Source organism: Zingiber officinale, chromosome 3A, assembly GCF_018446385.1.
Source record: "Zingiber officinale cultivar Zhangliang chromosome 3A, Zo_v1.1, whole genome shotgun sequence".
Taxonomy (NCBI): Eukaryota; Viridiplantae; Streptophyta; class Magnoliopsida; order Zingiberales; family Zingiberaceae; genus Zingiber; species Zingiber officinale.
In genome coordinates this window covers 62585951-62601684 of record NC_055990.1, presented here as the reverse complement: position 1 = coordinate 62601684, position 15734 = coordinate 62585951, and the positions used below count along the sequence as shown (strand labels likewise).

At 40.9% G+C, this 15734-nt stretch overlaps 1 protein-coding gene and 1 long non-coding RNA gene across 18 annotated transcripts; one reads left to right on the top strand and one right to left on the bottom strand.

The window, feature by feature from the left end:
• Positions 1 to 327: 327 nt before the first annotated feature.
• On the bottom strand, positions 328 to 2164 carry LOC122053796. Its single transcript, XR_006132367.1, has 2 exons — positions 2067 to 2164; positions 328 to 541 (listed from the first exon to the last, which is right to left on the bottom strand). It is a non-coding gene; the product is annotated as an uncharacterized LOC122053796 (long non-coding RNA).
• A 2065-nt stretch (positions 2165 to 4229) lies between these two features.
• LOC122051951 (phenylalanine--tRNA ligase beta subunit, cytoplasmic-like) lies at positions 4230 to 7734 on the top strand. 17 transcript variants are annotated; one of them, XM_042613312.1, is made up of 8 exons: positions 4230 to 4742; positions 4909 to 4984; positions 5379 to 5522; positions 5685 to 5759; positions 5854 to 5914; positions 6333 to 6374; positions 6699 to 6740; positions 7003 to 7734. In XM_042613312.1, exons 1-8 carry the CDS (start codon positions 4682 to 4684, stop codon positions 7081 to 7083), a joined length of 582 nt encoding a protein of 193 aa, XP_042469246.1. In that variant the 5' UTR covers positions 4230 to 4681; the 3' UTR covers positions 7084 to 7734. The 17 variants fall into 17 exon arrangements, 2 of the variants coding, with proteins under 2 accessions (XP_042469246.1, XP_042469247.1); XM_042613313.1 differs by lacking the exon at positions 6333 to 6374; XR_006131629.1 differs by lacking the exon at positions 6333 to 6374 and having other exon boundaries at positions 4230 to 5522; positions 5693 to 5755.
• The last annotated feature ends 8000 nt before the right edge of the window (positions 7735 to 15734 follow it).

Below are 15734 nucleotides of genomic sequence, written 5' to 3'. Positions count from 1 at the left end.
CCAATAACCAAGAATGCCTAGTGCCTCGCCACGACCTGGAAACTAAAATATTGAAAAAAAAATGTTTAATTAACTTTCTGAAAAAGCATTAAACAAGAATTAAATAATTGTCACGCCCCAGAGGAGTCCTTGTCCGAAGAAATTTCGACAACATCTCCCCTCTACGGGTGACAATCTGAAACATTTCTACATACAAAACATACATCAGCCACACTCGGCTGGAATATATATATCATAGAAAATGGAAACAACACAACCACGCAGTTTAATATACTCAGCCTACTCGGCTGGACAAAAAAATAAAATAAGCACAGCGAAAAGAAAACGAAGAGAAAACCCACAAATTGCAAAATTATCAAAACATCACAAATACCAAGTCCACACCACAAGTATCAAAACCTAGTTCTCACAACACCCAATCCAACGAATACGAAATGCAAGTAAAGAGAAACAGAACCAAAATCAATTTTCAAATATGACGCGGGACCCAGGATTGGCAGCCGGCATCTCTCCAAGCATCCATGACTCATCTATCTGTTACCTGACGAAAGAAAACCATTTTACGGGGTGGTGAGTATTGGAACTCAGCGGGTATAGAAAAGATAGTGCATGAACATAATCAACCAATAAATAATACCCAAAAGGAATACAGTCTCATAAGGGAAGTAGCATATACAAAATGAAACCATAATCAATGCTCATACCTAGAACCATATCCTAGGCTAGATATAGAAGGTCAAGAATGGTACTAATCTGCTACAATACTGCTCGTAACTATAGAGGTAATGTGTCAGACATATAAACATTTTCAATAAATACACCAAGGTCTATTCGCCTACAACGAGAGCATATCTCAACATAAGACAGTATATCAGCATAAGTGAACAACCGCAAGAAGCAACGACAGCATAAATATACCATATCAGCATAAGTAAGCAATAATAACATACGTAAACAGCAGCAACCAAAGCAGGCATAATAACAGCATATGCACGGATGGTCACCCCGCCCACCTCTCTGCACCATAACCCCTGTATGGTCGAGAAGCCGGATCAATGACAACTGTACCACCCAAAGGCCGCCACTCCCGCGAGTGACCGGATGGACAGGTGCTGAGTAGCTAACTGGCTACACAGCGAAGGGGGGGTCCCTGCTGCTCGCAACTCCAGCTACCACTACCCACGCGTGGCCGAGTGCGGCATCAACTCCAGCTACCACTCTCTCGAGTGGCCGAGATGCAGCATGCATGCAATGACATGATGCGAACAATGCAATAGTCATCATATATATATAATGAAGCCAGCATGCTCAATATCATACATAAATAAGCAACAGCCAAAGCATACAAACATGGTATCTAGTATCTGTTACTGATCATGGACAACAACAAGAGACTGTATGAATATAAAAACGAGTAACTCAAAGATTTTGAGTGGAAGTATCAAGCGCAGGAAAGTAAGAGTGGAGTCAAGGTAAACAGTCTTTATCCAAAATAATTCATGCACTAAGGTCAAAGTACTAAAAGAAACAAAGCAAGAAGTACCCGCCTTATATGTAGATCAGATCAAATATCAACTTCGTCACGACACCAACCTCAATTAAAGTCCTGCGTCAACATACCAATTTTTACCAAATTCGTAAGAATTATATAGCTAAACCAGTATGCGAAACAAGTAACTAATCCGAGCTCATTCATTACCCTCTACTAATCCCCATTATTGTTCTACTCAAACAAATCCAAACCCCCGGCTTTACACTACAACAATTAGGGTTACCAAAACATGAATTTCTTCCCTCAATACCAAAATAACACCGATACAGATTCAATTAACACTAAGTATTTATAACCCAACGCATTACTCTACAATAGTCTCACCTCGGTTGACCCACTGCCAGGAGGTGTTACTGCCGGCACAAGCATAGTGGTGCTGCCCTCTGCCACAGATCCACAACCGAAGTTTCTACAAAGCTAGAAGCAATTGTAATCACTCTAATCATAACACAATCCAAACTAAATCCCACTCCCAGATCATCAGACCAAACTCATGAAGTTGTAGAGGTCTTACCTACTGATTCACGACCGGAAAACAACTGCCGAGGCTCCCCGCCGGTGATACCTGCTGCTGGAAATTTGCAGCCGAACCTTTACGGTGAGGCACTCGATGATAGAACCACGTCACGCGACTCAGATCAAGCGGAGAAGGGAATTTTTTAGGTGAACTCGGTCCCAAGCCGAATCTCTACTGCCCGGCGGTGATTCATTGAAGGAAGGGTAGACCGAGAGTGAAGACCAATCCTAGAGCAGAGGAGACGATACTAGGGCACGGAAGAGGGAGATGGTGGCGGCTTCGGCTTCCGGTGAGTACTTGGCATCCGCGATGAGAAAAGGAGGCGGCGGCGCTGCGGCTTCAAGATTGCAAGGGCGTCGTCGGCTGAGGAGAAAAGGAAGGATGGAGGGGCCGGCGATTGAGGAGGGAGCGGCGTCGGGCGGCGGTGAGGAAAAAGGGAAGTTCGGCACCGCGAGGGGGGGAGGGGAAGCTAGGGCACGGGCAAAGGCAAGGGTTTTTGCGCCGAGAGCTTAGGGGAGGAGAGATATTTATATTTAGAACTTAGGTTTTGATAAATCAAAACCTAAGTTTATTCCTCAATCAACTCCCATGTTTGGGTATTCCAAACAGACTTTTATCGGGTCCGTTAGTGCATCCCCTCTAAATACATCATACAAGCTCCGATTAATTCTAGAAAAATTTCTAAAAATTTCTAAAAATTCCAATAAGATTATTTGTCAAATAACCCTATTTTTTTATTATTATTTTGTTGCCGTATTTTACAATAATGCTTTGAAAGTTTATCAAATGTTTGTTAAAATAAACAAAAATTCCTTAGATTTTTTTTTTAAATTCTAATTTAATTTTTTTTTGGGTTAGAAATTTTCTTCAGGAAAATTCTAAAAAATCATTCACTTGACTTAGAAATTTTTTTTTGGACATTTGAACATTTACTTAGGATTTTTTTTAAAAAAATTGATTTTAACTTAGCAATTTTTTTAAAAAAAAATCATTTTTAACTTATAAAATTTTCAAAAACTTTAATCTTACTTGAAAATTCTTAAGACTCCATTTTTGCTGTGATCAAAGGGGGGGAGAGAGGTACAAGTTTAGGGGGAGTTAGAGAAAACTTATTTTTTTTATATATAAAGTGTTGAAATTTTTTAAAAAGTGTTGCAATTTTTCTAATTGCAAAAATTATACTTAACTTGCTAGTTTAGTAATTTTTTCTTTAAAATTACTGTTTATATCTATTTTTAACCCTAACTTGAACTTGGGTTGATGCACATCAAAAAGGGGGAGATTGTTAGACCCCGTGGTAGTTTTGATGTGATCAACCAAGTTGGTTAGGTCCTGCTGTGTTTGATCCCTGTGTCTGAGTGTGCAGGAGCTTAGGAGCACAGGAAGTCGAGCGGAAGGCCGGGAATTGGGTTCGGGTGAGCCCTATTCCGGTTGGCCGCAATCACCCAAAAGAATGGAGCTTCGGAAGCTGAAGAAAGCAAGCTGAAATTTGAGCTGCCAGCTTGGAAGCGCCTCTAGTTTGAAGGCGCCTTCAAGCTTGTTGAAGGCGCCTTCAACAGATCAATCTGACCGTTTTGAACTGCGGATAAAGTTTTATCCGCTGACCGAGCTGGAGGCGCCTTAAACCTTGTTGAAGGCGCCTTGGACCCTCGGGATAGACTTTCCAGGAGCTATAAAAAGGCCCCTGGAGCTAGGAATTCAACAACAACTCAAGCAATTAATCTGTAAGCAATTCCTAAGCAACTAGTGAGCGTTTTAAGTGTAAAAAGGCTTCTCTGCCTACAGTAAAGGAGATTCTGCTAGTAGAGCTTTTTCATCGCCCTGGATTAACAACCTCTTTGGTTGTAACCAGGTTAAATCCCTGAGTCTATTTTCTGTTCTTGTTTCTTTTTTTGTTTCGTTAATTTAGTTGTTATTATTATTGCTGTTTTAAATTCTGAGTTAAAATCCGAGGAGTGTAGTTTTTACTTTTGATTTCAGCAATTCACCCCCCTTTTACCAGTCTCCGCTGCACCAACAGTTATTACACATATATAAATGACAACGTACAAAAATATATGCTGTGAATAAATATTATAAAAATTTAACAACGTACAATATACACTGTTAATAATCCTCCAAATTTTCTAAATATCAAACCAAAAATTTTCACACGAAACCTCCCGCAATTATTAGCCAAACATCCTCACGCCCGCGAACTTCTTCCAGGCGAAACATCCTCACGCTAAACCTCTCCTCACGACGTACAAAAACCAGCCGGAAAAACCTAAAATCGCTACCTCTCCTCACGCGAACCCTAAACTCCTCTCCACCAACAGTGAAGCATTCTCTGTCGAAGTCCTCCTCACGCGAACTCTCTCCGTCGAAGCCCTCTCCGCCGAAGCCTCCTCACGTGAACTCCCTCCATCGAAGGCTCCTCACGCAAACTCCCTCTGTCGAAACCTCACTGTCGCAACCCTAAACTCCTCTCTCCACCAAAGCCCTCTCCGCCGAAGCCTCCTCACGTGAACTCCCTCCGCTGAAGCCTCCTCACGCGAACTCCCTCTGTTGAAGCCTCTCTGCCGCAGCCCTAAACTCCTCTTTGTCGAACATCTCCGCCCATCCTATCTTAGATGAAGTGCTCTAAGGCGAAGCCCTCTCCGGTGAAGCCCTCTCCACCGAAGCTCTTCTCAGGTTGGATTTTCTTTTGTTTTCTTTGTTTTTCTTGTATTATGTTTTCTTATCAAAAATCAAATGAAATAGAAGGATTCAAAGAATAGAGACACACTGATTGGTTACAAGCCAAGGTGTATGTCAGGTTTAAAGCACTAGATAGATTTGATAATTTCTGGCAGTTCAGTCTGGTTTCAAGAAGAACAAGAAGCTGGTGATGAGGACGAGGAGGTCATATTTAAGATTGGCGTTGCCGCCAATAGGTAAAATTTGATTATTTTTAGTCTTTTTTAGTCAACCTGTCTCATGGAGGCGCAAAAGGAAATTATTTCAGTAGCAATTTATTTTATTCAGAATCTAAACATGCAAAGATGATTAAAATTGTTGTTATCTCTCTACTGTTGCTGTGTTATAAGAAATGTTCTATAGATACATAGAGTATCGAACTTCATCAAGTTTTGACTTCTGGTTTCTAATTGGATCATGTTAGCCTAGTATTTACGCCAAAGCTTTTCTCTTTTCATCTTTTATTTTTATCTATTAGGTTGATGCAATGCATTGAAAGAAAGACAAACTATTAAGTATAGTTCTACAGTTCAAATATGATACTGATGATGGATGTCATATTGGTTTTGTAACTTCCTTTTTTCTGTCTAGTTATTCAACTGCAGATACGATTTGCTCTGTCTTGAAGGGATTGCTTGGGCTCTTAGAATTTTCATTGAAAAGGAAGCTAGCCCTTTGTATACAGTCACTAGTGTCTCACCCGAATCAATACTCAAAATGCATGTCAAACCTGAGGTGATTAAAATGATTGAGACAAGCTTCCTGGGTTTTCTTGTTTTATTTTTGTTCTTATATCTTTTTTCTTTATTTTTTGAGACAAGAACAAAGTTTGTAACATGATTCTCTTATTTAATAGACCTCATTGATCCGACCTTTTGTTGTTTGTGCTGTTTTGAGGGGAATAGCCTTTGATAAAGCAAGATACAACAGCTTCATTGACCTGCAAGATAAATTGCACCAAAATATATGTAGGTATGCTACATGTTTCAATTATTGCTGGTTTTCTCCATTGTTTTTGTTGGTGAATCAGTGTCAAAATTTATTCTTCTTGGAATACCAAGTGAAGAACCTTAGTTGCTATTGGGACACATGATTTGGATACAATACAGGGTCCTTTTTCCTATGAGGTAACCTATGTGCCTTGCTTTATGTTAAGTAGTAATCCTTTGTGCTTTTGGACCTTATGTTACTGCTGTTAATAAGCTTGAAATCACACAACACTATTATGGAGATAATGAACTGTGCATAACCAACACAAATCATCCAGAAGATATGGAATTCATTACTAATATAGTACATTATCGAAGTCTCTTCTTATATGATACTGTAGATGACACGATTCTAAATGCTATTATATTGAGATTCTAGGTAGTAGGTAGAAAGTCCTTACATTGTTCAACATGCCATAGTTAGCAAAATGTTTATGCCTTTTTTACTCTTCACATGAAATAGCTAATGAAGCTTTTAGTGCCCCACCATTGTTCTTCTCTCATATGAGGATTTCCAATGTTCTCATAATTTTTTCCTTTCCTTTTCACTTTTCAGGCTTTACCACCTCAAGAGATTAATTTTGTGCCTTTAAAGCAAGTACTTCAATATTTATGTATTATCATCTTTGTACTGTTTGATGCTATAAATATCACTTAATTCTAGCTACTTTTGCATGATCCACATGTCATTCTTCATTTTTTCTGTATGAAAATTTCTCTGATATGCTACATTTGAAAATTTGTTAGAAATTAATGAAGTTAAAGTACTGTTATAGATAACTTTATAGATTGGAGAGGTTTACAATCAATAATTTAATGTCTCGTTTAGTAGTCTGTAGTCTTATTTCTAGTAAATTTTTTGTGCTAAATAATTGATCCATATAATTTTGGTTTAATTCTATTTTTCTTTGCTACTTCGTAGGAGAAAATTTTCAGGGTTGATGAGCTGTTGGAATATTACAAAGTAAGTTTTTCTAGATTGTTTCTTCAATAAATTGATTGATTAATCACTGATGCAGAACTTCTTTCTTCTATTTAAAAGTACTTATTCTACGTTGATAGTGGATTAATGTAAATGCTCCTATCTGTTTTGAAACACAGTAGCTTGCCTCTGTTGTCGACTTGTATATTAATAATTTATTTCTTTTGTATGCCCTGTTTTGTGAAAATGCAAATTTCTAAAACCATGAAGACTATTGACTTATCGCCATTCCTGTATATTGCAGTCAAATATGAAGCTTAAGAAGTTCTTGCACATAATTGAGAACTCTCCTGTGTACCCAGTGATCTATGACAGAAATAGGTAAAAACAATCATCTAGTACCCACATTATTTGGCTACAACCTGACAATCTCTTGGTTAATTAGTCAAATAATTGATTTTGATTATTCTCTAATGTACTTTATACTTATATGTTGTCCTTTAATGTACTTCTGGTATTAGGAATGATTTTGGTAGCAATAGCGATATCAATAATGGTGTAAAAAAAATGATGGTTTTGGTCATGTTTTTCAGGTGATTATCATAAATTATGTATTTCTAAATCATAAAATTGTTACAAAAATATAATAATTTTGTATTGTTTATTTACAATCAAATTTGAGAAATGTGAGTCATGGAGATATCTGTGCTAATACCAAATGTAAGTTGCTTCATTGGTCTACCGATGAATTAGTTGTTGCAGAAGGTCGAATTGCATCCACAGATCCAAACACAAAAGTGCATCACATTATTTTTGGTGGATCATGTTGGAAAGTTTGGGTTGATAAGGTTTTGGTGGAAAAGGTGAACCTAATTCGATCAAATGATGAAATGCAGTTTCTCGATGATGTAATAGGAAGCACGGTCACATGGTTATCTAAATTTATAGTATTGTGTGATTGATACATATTATACTAATTTGTGTGGATTGTAAGTTTAATTGTTGTTATGTAATTGCTAGTTTGTTAGAGATTTCATATTTTGTTTTAGATCTTTAGAGTTTTTTGGTATAATGAAAAACTTTGGCTTCTATTAATTTTGTATAGATTTGATTTGAACTAAATTTATTGTAAAATTTTGGTTTATTATTTTCGTCAAATTATTTTTTTTTAATATAGTTAAAATCATCAACAGCGTACGTTTGCACACCGCGAAAAATATTATCCGCAGCGCGCAAAGCATGACGCGGAAAATATTATCTGCGGCGTACTTTGCGCGCTGCGGAAAATATTATCCGCAGCGCGCAAAGCACGCCGCGGATAATATTTTCCGCGGCATGCTTTGCGCGTTGCGGATAATATTTTCCGCAGCGTGCAAAGCACGCCGTGGATAATTTATGACTTTCAACAGCTTTTAATTGTGCAGCGTGCAATGTGCGCTGCGAAAAATGAATTTGCGCACTGCGAAAAACCATTTTTGTTGTAGTGGTGCATGCTCCCAATCGATTGTCATGTTAGATCCGCGCTATCCCAGTCGTCCATCGCTCGCTACCTGCACAACGGTCGTATCCCAATCGATTGGCTGATCGATTGGGGAGGTTGAATCGATCAGCTGATCGATTCAGTCTTCTTCTTTGCTCTCGTGTCTGCGTGAGAAAACTTGCCCCAAACGATTGACCAATCGATTGGGGAGCCCAATCGATCGGTTGATCAATTGGGAAGTATTCTGTGCTCGCGATTTCACTTCCCAATCGATCGGTCGATCGATTGGGCTAGCCTTCTTCGCAGCACACCTTCAATCGATTGGTTGATCGATTGAACCATAGTTCAATCGATCGGTTGATCAATTGATTTCCCTTTGACTTGTTTAACTCAAGTCTAGGGTCTCCAATTCCAACATCCGGTCAATCGTGGTTTGTTGGAACTTCTCGTGCCTAGCATCCGGTTAACCTTGACCTGTTGGGGCTTCTTCACCAAGTATCCAGTTAATCCTTTGACCCACTTGGACTTTTCTCCTCGTGTCAAGTGTCCGGTCACCCTTGACCCACTTGAACTTACTGTCTCGTGCCAAGTGTCCGGTCCTCCATGACCCACTTGAACTTCCACCAGATGTCCGATCACCCTTGACCCATCTGAACTTCCTCGTGCCAAGTATCCGGTCAATCCTTTGACCTACTTAGGCTTCCCAACACTAGGTGTTCGATCGACCTTGACCCACCTGGATCTCCACGTGCTTGGCTTCACTCATCAAGTCTTTCCATCTATCTGGCTTTACTCACCAGGACTTTCCATCTACCTGACTTCACTCATCAAGACTTTCACCTACCTTCACTCACTAGGTCTTTCACTTGGCTTCACTCACGAGGATTTCCTAGCTGCCTAGCTTCACTCACTAGGTCTTTCATTTGACTTCACTCGCCAGGATTTCCCAATTGCCTACCTTCACTCACTAGGTCTTTCACCTGGTTTTACTCACTAGGATTTCCTAACTGTCTGGCTTCACTCACCAGGACTTTCACACTGCCTAACCTCCAGTTAGGACTTTCCCAATCAAGTATCCAGTCAACCATTTGACCTACTTGACTCTTTTTCACATATAACTAGTCAATTCTTTTCTAGAGGGGAATTGTATCAATAATCTCCTCAATCAAACGATTGCATCTGTAATCTCCATGTATTGCCAAATATCGAAATCTAAATATCAAGACTCAAGCTTGAGTCAACTAGGTCAACCTTGACATAAGGATATTGCACCAACAATCTCCTCATTTTTGATGTTTGACAATACCTTTAGGTTAGGCTAATCTCATAGCCTCAACTTATTCTTCATGTCAATTCCTTTTGGATAATGAAGGCATAATTTAGACTCTACATTTTCCCCCAAAATTTCCTTGAAGGACAAAGACCTAACTTAAACCCTACATTTTCCCCCTATTAGCACACATTAAAAACTCTTCCCCTAAAGAGTTACTCAACGTTGTTTACAACCTCACATGTTGTTCACAACACTACAATGAAGGTCTCATACCCTTCACTATATCCAATGTTCACCCCTGAGCATTAAAGCAACTTCACGTTCGCAATGAAGGTCTCATACCCTTCATTTTGTCCAATGCTCATCCTTGAGCATACTCCTTTTCTACAATGAAGATATTCAATCTTCCATTGTTCCCTAATGCTTAACCTTGAGCATTTTTTCAAATAAAGGATTTACCACCTTCAATGGTTTCAAAAAAATATTTCCATGTTTTTAAATAGTAGCTCCCCCTAAAAATATGCTTTAAACTTTTATCATTGCACCAACAATGACTTGGAATCCCTAAACCTTTAGGAGACCCAAAATTAGAAGTTTTGAGCTTCAAAAACCCAATACTGAAACTAAACCTCAACCTAAATTTTAACTTAGTCTTCCTTAACCAATTCATCCTTATTTTCATCATGAAAACTCCTCCTAAATGTATACAAATATGTTTCAAGGAGTTAGGAATGATTAAAGGGGTTGAAAATGGCTTAAAGGTTGAAATTAGACTTTTCTAACCAAAATCAACTTTTTCAATCGATTGGGTTGGGGCTCAGTCGATTGACACTGGTTCAATCTGTTGGTGTGGTTAGTACTAATGGTCTAACTCAAGTTTTGATGAATAACAAAGTAGGCTAAGTTAGTTTCATCTTGATCTAGCATTTTGACCAAGTGTGCAGGAGAAGTCCTGACGGGTCGACGGGCTGACCTGACGTCTGGCATGAAGTCTAGACGGGTTGACGGGCTGACCTGACGTCTAGCATGAAGTCCAGCTAGGTCTACGGGCTGACCTGATAGCTGGCACGAAGCCCATATGGGTCGACGGGCTGACCTGACGTCTGGCACGAAGTCCAGCTAGGTCGATGAGTTAACCTGATAGCTGACACAAAGTCCAGACGGGTCAAAGGGTTGACCGGACGTCTGACAGGTAAGTTAAGGTAAGTTACTGGAGGGGAGTAACTATGAGGACGTATTGCCGGGAAGGGAACTTAGGCGCCGATCTTGTTGGAGCAATTCCAATGGTCCGTGCGACCATGTGTTTTGGTGTTTGGGCAAAGGATTTAAGTTAGGATTACCCTCGTTCTTTGATATGTGTATGTGAGTGTGCAGGTTTGCAGGATACACATATGACTCAGCTTGATGGCATTGGGGACGAGCCGTGCGCTTGAATGCATCTGAGAGACGAGAGCCAAAGGAAGTAAGCTTGAAGGCCAGAGGTCAAAGCTGCAAAGAAGAGTCAAGTAAGTCGTAAGGGTCTGAGTGCGAGAGAAATGTATTCGGGATGGGAAACTCTAAGTTTAGGGTTGTACCAGTCGACTGATACTGGGACCAGTTGACTGGTAGTGAGCACAGAGTGCTTCTGTGCCCGAACGATCAGGCACCAGTCGACTGGTGCAAGGACCAGTCAACTGGTAAAGAGTCGTTGGAATGTCGTTGGGTTGGCACCAGTCGACTGGTGCAAGGACCAGTCGACTGGTAACGGTAAAACAGCAAGGATGTTTTCTTCCAAACTCTATAAGAAAGAGCTTGGGATGGTCGACCAAAGCGACGAAATTAGACTTGGTTAAGGCTTAATTAGTAGTCACCAAAGTGCTCAAGGATCTCTTGTGTCCAAGTGTTCTTGGTTGAAGTTATGGTGAGGTTTCTCCACCCACAAGGAGTGACTTGAGATAGCTGGAGCTTCCAGGGACTAATCCACTGACGGATTGAGGGATCACCCACCTTATGGGCAACCATAGAGTAGGAGCAAGTTATCTCCGAACCACATTATATCGACGTGGTAGCGGAAGTAATCGATTTGGGGGCGTCGTCTATCCAACCCCCCTTCAAGCCGGCCATCGATCCCCTAACAAGTGGTATCAGAGTGAGGACGCTCTCCATTGGACTAATCGCCAAGGAAACAAAAATGATCGGCTTGATAGATCTGCCAAAGTTCGATGGAGGAAGCTTGTGGGAGATCCCGTTTTGGATGGTGAAGATGAAGAACTTCTTCGAGACGGATTGGGACACAATGATGGTGGTGGAAGAGCCATTTAAAGTCCCGAAGGACAAGAAAGGGAAGAAGCTCCGACCACGACATTGGACGAAGGAGCAAATCACATGAGCAAAGGTAAATTCAAAGGTAATATCAATTTTAATTGATATTTTGCCTAATGATGTGATGATTCGTGTAGGTGAATACGAGAATGCTCACAATTTGTGGAGCAAAATGAAGAAAGTTCTAAGAGAAGAACTCATGCCTACACAAGAGGAGAAAAGATCCGAAGAAAGTGATGAAGTGATCCAAGAGGATAAGAAGGACCAATTGGATGTGGAGACCAATTCAACATCAAAAGAGGAAGAGGAAGTGAATTCGGTCACATCCAAAGAGAAGGAGGATGAGGAACCATCATCAACCTCCTCAAAGGTTGAAGAACGATCCATGACAAACAAAGAAGAAGAGGAAATCTTAGAGGTCAACCTAGTGAGCACCTCCACTAAAGTAAAGTCAAAGGACCACATAATATGCTTCGGGTGCAATGAAAAGGGGCACTACAAGAGTAGATATCCTATGGGTAAGAAAGAGGTATCTCCTAAACTCAATTCCTTTAGAATCTAATTTGAGTTGTAGGAAAGAAGAAGTCTAAAAGAGGAGAATGTGCATCGTGTGCTTCACGTGTGGGGAGAAGGGCCACTACCACACCAAATGCCCTAAGAAGAGAAAGATTAAGAAGCTAGCGCATCTAAAGAAGTGGGAGAAGAAGAAGAGGAGCTCGAGTCAAGGGGGAGCTTCAAGGGTAAGGGAGGTATACCCTAATTTTAAATGCAATTATAATTCAAATTTTCATTCTTCTATGCATGCTAGGAGAAATGATCGTGTTAATCATAGTATGCACATGTAAAATTTTGGATTTAAATATCATGATAGGAATAGGGTAAATATCGATTGATAACCCTAGGAAACCCATGCATGATAAACCTCGAAATGGTAGACCTAAGGAGACCCGAGGCGACCCTCCGACGATCAAGTCAGGCGAGGGAATAGATGAAGAAAGTGGCTGCAGGATGAAGACTCGCGTACCTTATAGACCTCTCGAGGAGCCTGGGCGCGCCAATCAAAGCAATCACTGCTTTCGACCATGCCGGTATGGGTCTGTCAGAAGGGCATCCATAAGGCCATACCGCTACTGTATCAACCTCTCCATGATGTGACGGCAAGATCCTTTATCGTGAAATCTTGTGTACGGCATAATCATCAGACTTGCCTTTGCTGACATCCCATATCCTGAGCCGAACGAATAGGCCGCTCGGCTAACCTTTGTATCCTCCCGCCTTGGCGTCGGAAACCCAAGCCTATGGCTGAGTTATCTCTGGCTCCGCTCGGACCTGCTCAACTGCTTGACGCGGCCATTACCCGCTTAGTCAGCCCTCCATCCGTCCTCAGGCTGGGACCCTTCAGGAAGTGGGTCCCCCATTCTTACCGCCGGATCATCGATCATAACCCTAGGAGACCTATGCATGATAGACCTAGGAAAGTTAAATACTCATTACCTAAGGAGAATAAGGTAATAGAGAACCAATGCATTAATACCAAGAATGGGAGATATATGCCTAGGAAGGGTTGGTCTAGGAATATTCAAGGTGGACATGTTGACTCTAGGTTTAGGAACCTAGAAAGAGAAAATCAAGCTTTGAAGAAAAAGCTTGATAATTTGGAGAAATTCCTTAAGAGATTCACTATTGGATCTAAGGGTTTATACATGGCGTTGGATAGCCAAAGACCCAACAACAATAGATCGGGTTTGGGATACCGATCTAATGTCTCCAATGTAAGGAAAAGTCTTATACTAGGATTGCATATGACTATAGCAAGGAGAAGCCAATAAATGGCAAGAGAAAACCATTTAAACATAAGGAGAAGTTAACCAAGGACAAGGTGTCCAAGGTTAAAAAGTTAGGTTTGTAGGCCAAGTGTCACCGGAGGTGCACCGATGTGGCCTAGCAATTGTGGATAAGTCACCTAGGAAGGTGACTAAGGTTAAGAGCTCTAGGAGGAGCTCAAAGAGTCAATTGGAGACCCATGGCAAATGGATCTCAAATGGGCTTTACTTGGGATTCTATATGGGTTATGGAATGCGCCAAAAGGTTTAGAGATGGACTTGAGTCTCAGACCTAGGGATTTGACACACATGGTTTGTGTTTCATGCAAGAAATATGATATTTGGGGTCATAAAGCATGATAATTGGTTTTGGATGTACAAATGCCATATAAACCAATGCTAGGGATGCATTATGGGTTGGTATGGGCAAATACATCAAGAGGAAGTCAAAACTAGGACTTTAGGTCAAGGTTCAATTGAACCATTTAACTAGTCTTGGATTTTGTGTCAATCTTGGGATTGGTGATAGATACATTTTGTAATATATTTTTCCCAAGTAGACACTAGCAAAATAGACCTCTCCACAAAATTTGGAAATTTTTGGAAGTCTGTGAAATTTTTGGTGCATTTTTGAAGTTGGTCAAAAGAGTTGATTTTTTTTCAGAAATAGGGTACCGGTCGACTGGTGCAGATACCAATCTACTAGTAATAGTATTTTTGAGCACATAATATCTCTGTAAGCTCATTTTGATGAGGGCAGTCGACTGGTGTCGATACTAGTCAACTGGTAACAGTAGATTTCGAACACAGAATGCTTTTGTGTGTTGATTTCAATAGGGGAAGTCGACTGGTACCAAGGGGCAGTCGACTGGTACCAAGGGGCAGTCGACTGATACCAGCTTGAACTTATTTTTCAGTGTTGTTCTTGACCATGTCAACTTGTTTAGATGTATGAGATCCATTGGGGATAAATACATGAGTTTAGGGTCAGTTTGAACGACAAGTGTTCAACAATTAGGATATTATTGGAGAGCTTTTTGAATGTTAGGCAAAGGGGGAGAAGTAAGGTTTAGTTGAGAAAACCTTAAGTGTCTTTGCGTAGGGGGAGCCTTATGGTAGGTTCTTAAATATCCCAGTAAGAAAATCCTAAAATCCTAGCCTATTGGGGAGCTTAGGTGTAGGGGGAGTCTTAGGATATGTTCCAATGCATGTTGCATTTTGTTTCGGCGGTGTAAGTTCAAGTGTGTAGCCTTGGCAACGTAAGTTCATTCAGCGGTGTAAGTCCAAGTGTGTAGCCTTGGCAACGTAAGTCCATTCGGCAGTATAAGTCCAAGTGTGTAACCTTGGCAACGTAAGTACATTCGACGATGTAAGTCCAAGTGTGTAGCCTTGGCAACATAAGTCCATTGTTTCTTTTTAGCATGTTTATTTGCTATATGTTTTCCCTAACTTAAACGTATTGCCAAACATCATAAAGGGGGAGATTGTCGGAGCAATCCCAATGGTCCGTGCGACCATGTGTTTTGGTGTTTGGGAAAAGGGTTCTAGTTAGGATTACCCTCGTTATTTGATATGTGTATGCGAGTGTGCAGGTTTGCAGGATACACATATGACTCAGCTTGATGGCTTCGGGTCTGGTGAAGGGTGGAGCATCCGAGGGACCGTGGACAAGACAGCAAGGACAAGGGTCGAGGGAAGCGACTTCGAGGCATACGCGAAAGATGACATTGGGGACGAGCCGTGCGCTTGAATGCATCCGAGAGACGAGAGCCAAAGGAAGTAGGCTTGAAGGCAAGAGGTCAAAGCTACAAAAAAGAGACAAGTAAATCGTAAGGGTCTGAGTGCGAGAGAAATGTACTCGGGATGGGAAACTCTAAGTTTAGGGTTGTACCAGTCGACTGGTACTGGGACCAGTTGACTGGTAGTGAGCACAGAGTGCTTATGTGCCCGAACGGTCAGGCACCAGTCGACTAGTGCAAGGACCAGTCAACTGGTAAAGAGTCGTTGGAGTGTCGTTGGGTTGGCACCAGTTGACTGGTAATGGTAAAACAGCAAGGATGTTTTCTTCCAAACTCTATAAGAAAGAGCTTGGGATGGCCGGCCAAGGCGACGAAATAGACTTGGTTAAAGCCTAATTAGTAGTCACCAAAGTGCTCAAG

Excerpts from the sequence above, each read along its gene's own strand:
- LOC122051951 (XM_042613312.1), top strand. The coding sequence starts at position 4,682 with ATGAAGTGCTCTAAGGCGAAGCCCTCTCCGGTGAAGCCCTCTCCACCG. Across the intron at positions 5,915-6,332 it reads AGGGTCCTTTTTCCTATGAG|GCTTTACCACCTCAAGAGAT; the intron begins GTAACCTATGTG and ends TTCACTTTTCAG. Across the intron at positions 6,741-7,002 it reads AGCTGTTGGAATATTACAAA|TCAAATATGAAGCTTAAGAA; the intron begins GTAAGTTTTTCT and ends TGTATATTGCAG.